At 33.5% G+C, this 7890-nt stretch overlaps 1 protein-coding gene and 1 long non-coding RNA gene across 2 annotated transcripts in view; both read right to left on the minus strand.

Annotated features, from left to right (window-relative positions):
- LOC109583743 (uncharacterized) overlaps positions 1 to 5265 on the minus strand; it is a 15320-nt gene extending 10055 nt beyond the window's left edge. The window contains exons 1-3 of the mRNA XM_019999186.1: positions 5142 to 5265; positions 3194 to 3266; positions 3064 to 3143 (exon numbers count right to left, since the gene is read on the minus strand). Coding sequence (XP_019854745.1) covers positions 3064 to 3143; positions 3194 to 3266; positions 5142 to 5180 — 192 coding nt within the window. The 5' untranslated portion in view covers positions 5181 to 5265. The remainder of the gene's footprint in view (positions 1 to 3063; positions 3144 to 3193; positions 3267 to 5141) is intronic.
- Positions 5266 to 5327: 62 nt separating this feature from the next.
- The window catches only part of LOC109583758 (uncharacterized), a 3705-nt gene continuing 1142 nt past the window's right edge, over positions 5328 to 7890 (minus strand). Inside the window, exons 2-4 of the long non-coding RNA XR_002185688.1 lie at positions 6419 to 6509; positions 5462 to 5725; positions 5328 to 5411 (exon numbers count right to left, since the gene is read on the minus strand). This is a non-coding gene — a long non-coding RNA (uncharacterized LOC109583758). The remainder of the gene's footprint in view (positions 5412 to 5461; positions 5726 to 6418; positions 6510 to 7890) is intronic.

The raw sequence follows: 7890 nt of genomic DNA on the forward strand, positions 1-7890 counted from the left end.
TGCTCCACCCGCACACACAGTAATGGTGGCACATGGCCCTAAGTGGTGAAGAAAGCTTTAGTTTTTCTCGACTTTTTAAAAAGTTTAGCATACATTTGTTAGGCTCTATTTGTTGCATACAAACTGCTATCTAGTCCCTGGTGTTTAAAGACTCTGGCCGCTACTTCGGGAGAAGAGAGCCTCGTCTAAACTCACAAGGTATGAAAGTTTGGGCTATCATATCTTAAAAAGGAAGATGATTGGAGCAAATCGTCTCATATTAATGAAAGATTAGGCTTTGCTTTATTGTTTTATTTCCCCTCTTGCTCTCTTGCTCTAACTATGAAAGAGCTGCAGGAGAGCCGACTACGTTTGGCGACTTTGCCAGCTTCTTCATCCACAGAAAAGAAAAATATAGCATTCCCAAGACAGAGAATAACTTTTTCTAGAGCCAGTTTCGATTATAAGACTCTAGACGACTAGACAAGAAAGCAGTGTCAGCTCAAAAGTGGAGGTCAAAGCGAACACACAGACAGGACGACTGCTTTACCCTCGCTTCCACGCCTACGCGTGGGCTCGGGTAATGAAACACAGACAGACAAACCGAGTACCTAGTCCTCGCCTACGCAAAGCTGGGCGAGGCCAATTATTTCAATATTGCTGAAATGTTAGTACACCCAAATTTTAAGCTATAACATAAACATTAACATTATAAATCTAGCTAAAGGGTAGAAATTCAGTTACCTACCGTATAGGGCATAATGTTCGCGGGACGCAAATTTCGCTGATTTCGTGGATAAAGAAAATTTGCGAAAATAACATCCGCGAATATCAATTTAATACAGTATCCGCATGGCACACATAGTAGAATTCAAATTAAAATCCACGAATTGGAATTTTAGTAGATTTCGCGAAATTTGCCTCCCGCGAACATTATGCCCTATACAGTATAAATAACTAAATTCTAAAACATCTAAAAATTATAGCTAGCTTACAATGTTACAGTTTTTAAATTGTCTGGGTGAGAGGCTAGGGCACATAGAATACTACCAAGAGTACTCTTGATGCTATTAGTCTCGCGTAGACAGACCCATCTTCCTTTTTGGTATGTCAAAAAGGGGGATAGGTCTGGCTACGAGAGACTAGGATACTGCATAAGGCCATGTGGCATGCCTACTTCATTCATAGTCCACCTGCATTGTTATTTTTGACTGCCAGTGTCAGTGTAAAATTATATGCAACTTTAAAATGTTCAGTACAAAAATTTACCTTAAAAATTTATATAACAGTTTATTACCACACAAAAAAGTCTTAAAACCTACTACCCTCTACTACACCATAAGCAGCACACTCTTCCATTGATAGTTCCAACTGTATAGCTGTTACATTTTCATACTGTGGATTAACTGATGATAGTTCTTGCTCTTGTGAATCTATAATACAATTTATTGTATGATTAAAATTATATAAATTAACATTACTTTGATCATCCTTTCCTTTCCTCTTGCAGTAACACACAATTAATGTAATAACATTAATCATTAGTGATAGTATGAGGAATACACCTGATACACTAATCAATACTGCTGTATTAATGAAGAAACAGTAAAAATAATTCAAATATCCCTATTGCTTACCACTAGTGACAGGTACTTCATTTTGAGTTTCCGTTATATTACAATCCTCTATCATCATGGTAGATCTAACTGTAGATGAAACTGTAGTTGTTGAAGTATGCATCACTAGTGAACTATAGCAGATGGGATCAGAAGTAGATCCTAATGGGTCTTCATAAGAACTTATGTAGCTTATCAGCATAGTACTAGAGACTATAGCAGGAATAACAATACCAGTTATTACAGCAGCAGGATTAGTAGTACAATCCTCCATTGATTCACATGCATACAGTGTTAAGTTATTACCAGCTGGTATGTTAGTAATACAATGAGTAAAGTTCAACTGATCATTACGAGATATATTGTAGTACACTAATTGATGAACTGGCTCTTCATAATTAGTGATGTGAATATAAAAATTATTAGTTGTGGTACTATTGACAAACTGAAACTGAAGACAAACTTTATTAATCGTAGTATTAGCCAATGATATGTGCTGAAGATCATGAGTACCTTTATAATAACAAATAACAAGCAGTAATTATGTCACTTACTGATTGTTACAGTGTTGCTTTGAAACACTGCTCCATTTTGATAGCATAAAATAATAATAGTGTCTAGTATCTCTCTTGACGGAAGATTTATGATAACAACAATAGAAATGTTATTATAGAAACTACCACTAGTGGATACATTTGTTGATGAATAACAAGTACTACTGCAACTACTAAGAGTACAACCAGTTACTGTAATATTAACAAGTGACACTCCAGTACACAACTGATGAGCCTACAGTAAATGAAAACAGGTGTTTGTGTGTGTGTGGGGGTAACTAACTGATAGAAGGTAATGTAAACTCCAACTATTGTTTATGTGGTATGTCAAATGTTCTTGATAAATGCTCTCGAAATTTGAATCTATCAAAAATCAATAAATCAATTGTAAAATTTATGTTTCATACTTGATTGAAATCCAACAGTTATGTTACTAGTAGATCCACTCCCAGCTTTATTACTAGTTGTAATGTTAAACAGATATTGTTTATTGGTTGGGTTCATTGGACAGTAAATGTAGTTAGTGATAGAGTCATTAAGGTACTGTTGATCAGTTCCTACACTGATTATATACTGTACTGTTAGTCCTGGTAGTGTGAGTGGAGGATACCAACTGATAAACATACAACAAGAATCTAACTGATATCCTGTTAAATCACTGACACTATCAGGTGGACCTGTCAATGAAAATAGTACATTGAGAATCATTATTGCCCAATTATGCAGGTAAGATACTGACCTTGTACATACAAATATGCTGGTTCAGTGGCAGTTCCATTGCTTACATGGCAGGTAACACTTGTACCATTTACTTCACTTGTTGCTGTTAGATTAAGTGATGCCATTCCAGCAGAATTTGATACTGAACCCATAACTGATGGATAAATCACAAAAAAGATACCAAGTTGAGTTACATTAGTAGCACATTCAAATGTCACAGTATCATTGACATATACATATTGTGTCACTGGTACAATAGTGAAGATACTTGCATCTAAAATTGATAATAATTATAATATTTGATGATATCACAATAAAACTTACAAGACATGTAAATTTGGGAGACCATAATTACAGCAACAAACAGAAAAGGAGCCATGATCATGGAGGTGTGACCCTGTGTGAATTGAAGGTGTGGTATAATGCAACTTTATAAATTACCACAGACTATAGTATTTTTTTGACAATTTTCAGCTAGTGCTCCTAATTTCATTTGCCATATATATGCATGCTCTCCCACCATTGTTACTTTGGCAGTCTAGTAGTAGTGGCATGCTTATAGTTTGTACTGGACCAGTGTACATATGTAAGGTATGTGCACAATTGTAACTACTATAATGCCATATAAGTGCTTTCTTGAAGAGTGCAATTTTTTTGAATTTGCAAGTTGCTTAAAAATTTATGTGGTACAAGAGGCAAATTGGCTAATTTTTTAAAATGGCCAAAATTTTTAATCGGAATTAGCTCAAAATTTCTACATAGCATAAGGACGTCAATATGCATCGCAAAATGTAAAAAAATTTGGGGTGATTTTGGAGCCTTTTTTGGAAAAAAGCCCATGGGCTATATACTCTTGGTACAGGGTATAGTATTAGGGGGCTGGGAATAGGGTATATATGACATTACTGAACATAAAAATTTTTAAATGCTCAAATTTACTTTCAAATTACAAAAACTTTAATAGTTGATTATCACGAAGTCTTAAAACCTAGTACCTTCCACTACACCATAAGCAGCACATTCTTTCATTGATAGTTCTGATTGTGGAACTGGTAGATGTACATTCTCATACTGTGGATTAACTGATGATAGTTCTTGCTCTTGTGAACCTGTAATACAATTTATTATAGTAGATTTAAAAATCAACATACTTTGATTATTCTTCCCTTTCCTCTTGCAGTAACACACAGTTAATGTAATAACATTAATCATTAGTGATAGTACGAGGAATACACTCAATACACTAATCAATACTGCTGTATCAATGAAAGAATGGTAAATGTTATCACACAGAATACTATTAATGTTAATTGCTCACCACTAGAGACAGGTATTTCACTTTGACTTTCCCTTATATTACAATCCTCTATCGTCATGGTAGATCTAACTGTAGATGAAACTGTAGTTGTTGAAGTATACATTAACAATACTGAACTATAGCAGATGGGATTAGAAGTAGATCCTAATAGGTCTTCATGTGAATTTAAGTAGCTTGTCAGCATAGTGCTAGAGATTATAGTAGGAATATCAATACCAGTTAATACAGCAGCAGGATTAGTAGTACAGTCCTCCATTGATTCACATGCATACAGTGTTAAGTTATCACCAGCTGGTATGTTAGTAATACACTGAGTAAAGTTCAACTGATCATTACGAGATATATTGTAATACACTGGTTGATGAACTGGCTCTTCATAATTAGTGATGTGAATATAAATAATATCAGTTGTACTCCCATTAACAAACTCAAACTGAAGACAAACTTTGCTAAATGTAATATTAACCACTGCTATGTATTGAAGATTATGAGTACCTTAATAATAATGAAGCACTAAAGATTAGTATGATATGTCACTTACTGATTTCAATAGTGTTGCTTTGAAATATAGCTCCATTTTGATAGTACAAAATAACATTAGTAGTCAGTATCTCTCTTGATGGAAGATTTATAATGGCAACAAGTGAAATGTTATTATAAGAACTACTACTAGTGGATACATTTGTTAATGAATAACAAGTACTACTGGAACTACTAACAGTACAACCAGTTACTGTTATGTTAACAAGTGATACTCTACTACACAACTGATGAGCCTACAATAAATGAAAAACAGGTGTTTGGGTGTGTGGGAGTAACTAACTGATAGAAGGTAATGTAAACTCCAACTATTGTTTAAGTGGTACGTCAAATGTTCTTGATAAATGCTCTGGAAATTTGAGCCTATAAAAATCAATATGCATAAAGTTAAATAATTATATTTATGTTTCTTACTTGATTGAAATCCAACAGTTGTGTTACTAGTAGATCCATTCCCAGCTTTATTAGTAGTTGTAATGTTAAACAGATATTGTTTATTGGTTGGGTTCATTGGACAGTAAGTGTAGTTAGTGATAGAGTCATTAAGGTACTGTTGATCAGTTCCTACACTGATTATATACTGTACTGTTAGTCTTGGTAGTGTGAATGGAGGATACNCACTGATAAACATACAACAAGAATCTAACTGATATCCTGTTAAATTACTGACACTATCAGGTGGACCTGCATGGGAATATGTGAAAATAATTATTTCTACTAAATAAGATTCAAACCTTGTACATAAATGTAGGCAGCCTTGGTCTTATTTCCATTGGTTGCATGGCAGGTAACATTAGTCCCATTTAGTTGATAAGTTGCCACTTGATTAAATGATATCATTTGTCCACCATTTGGTAAACTGGATATCATAACACCTGAAACTACAACTCCTCCTGCTTTAAAGTAAAGGCCATTATAGCTGGCAGCACATTCAAATGTCACAGTATCATTGACATATACATATTGTGTCACTGGTACAATAGTAAAGATACTTGCACCTAAAATAATTTAAATAGAATAATTTTTGAAGTACAATCAAGCATACTAGACAAGTAATTTTGGAAGATCACAATTACAACAAACAGAAAAACAGCCATAGTCATGGAGGTGTGACCAAGTGTGAATTGAAGGTGTGGTATGAGTGACTGTCATGGAATAATTTGTCCTGGCAAAAATTGTCTGGGCTACTATATACACACACAGTACAGTTTAGATTAGGGTTGGGTTGGGGTTTAGTGTTTATATTTATAATGCACGTGGAAGTATAGAGCTAGGACAATTTTTTGCCCCGGACAAAAAATTTCGTGACTTGACAAAATTTGTCAATTTTAAATAGCATTTTTGACAATTTTTCAGGGTGCTCCCAACTTCAAAATGAGTGCTATTATTACATTTATTATAATATGCCAATGGTGGTTCAGTAGTTTGTACAGGACTGGAGGTATGCATGAGTACAACCATAAAGTGGTTTTTTTAAAACATTAAATTCTTTGATGTCATGAAATATAATCCCCTTGAAAAAACACTTATATGAAACATGTAACTATACTACAACTACAAGTTATAGCACTAGATGTTAGTGGCCAAAAATTAGTTGTTAAATAAATATTAGTTAGTGACAGTTATTATGTCCGTGGTTATATTTTAACAGCTGTACAGATGACAGTATTTAAAGGATGAAATACTAATACTTTTGTCATTTCAGGATAAAGATGATGCAGTCTCCACTCTCTATATTTCTGATTGTTGCTCTAATATCCACTGCAGTAGTATATGCTGGCCCTATAATAAAGTCTTATGCCCCTATACCATAGTAATAGTAAAGATCACTTCTCAAATCAGGGAAGTAAATGCTACCCTGATGCATGTATATAGTACATTAAAGTGGCTGCAAAAAACCTTCGCTTTTATAATTTTCTGATACATATACATGTATTTATTTTGTGTAGAAAGTTTAAGCTGATTCCAATAAAAATTAGATTTTTTACGAATTTTTTAAGTTGCTAAAAAATTGGGCAAAAGTCCCTGTACTATTATAGTACAGGGTCATTGGCTGAATTTTGTCAAAAATGGCTTAAAAAGAATTCCACATTTTTATAATATTTTCTGATACATATACATGTATTTATGTTGTATATCAAGTTTGGGGTAGTTCCAATCAAAATTGAATTCATTATGAATTTTTAATGTTGCTCCAAAATTGGGCCAAAGTCCCTGTACTATATATAGTACAGGGTCGTAGGCCAAATTTCATCAAAAATGGCTAGAAGAGAATTCTTTATTTTTATAATTTTTTCTGATGCATATACATGTACTTATGTTGTATATCAAGTTTGAGCTGATTCCGATCAAGTTTGAATTTTTTTATGAATTTTTAAAGTTGCTCCAGAATCAGACCAAAGTCCCTGTACTATAGTACAGGGTCATAGGCCAAGTTTTGTCAAAAATGGCTAGAAGAAAATTCGGCATTTTAATAATTTTTTCTGATGCATATACATGTTCTTATGTTGTATATCAAGTTTGAGCCGATTCCGATCAAGTTTGAATTTTTTTTATAAATTTTTAAAGTTGCTCCAAACTTGGGCCAAAGTCTCTGTACTATACATAGTACAGGGTCATTGGCCAAATTTTGTCAAAACGTGGCTTTAAAAATTTGACATTTCAATAATATTTTCTGATACATGTACATGTACTTATGTTGTATATTAAGTTTGGGGTAGTTCCAATCAAAATTGAATTCATTATGAATTTTTAATTTTGCTCCAAAATTGGGCCAAAGTCCCTGTACTATAGTACAGGGTCGTAGGCCAAATTTCATCAAAAATGGCTAGGAAAGAAATCTTTATTTTTATAATTTTTTCTGATGCATATACATGTATTTATGTTGTATATCAAGTTTGAGCTGATTTCGATCAAGTTTGGATTTTTTATGAATTTTTAAAGTTGCTCCAGAATCGGACCAAAGTCCCTGTACTATAGTACAGGGTCATGGGTCATAGGCCAAATTTCATCAAAAATGGCTAGGAGACAATTCTTTATTTTTATAATTTTTTCTGATGCATATACATGCATTTATGTTGTATATCAAGTTTGAGCTGATTCTGATCAAGTTTGGATTTTTTTATGAATTTTTAAAGTTGCTCAAAAATTGGACCAAAGTCCC

Source organism: Amphimedon queenslandica, unplaced genomic scaffold (assembly GCF_000090795.2).
Source record: "Amphimedon queenslandica unplaced genomic scaffold, v1.1 AMPQUscaffold_13285, whole genome shotgun sequence".
Lineage (NCBI taxonomy): Eukaryota > Metazoa > Porifera > Demospongiae > Haplosclerida > Niphatidae > Amphimedon > Amphimedon queenslandica.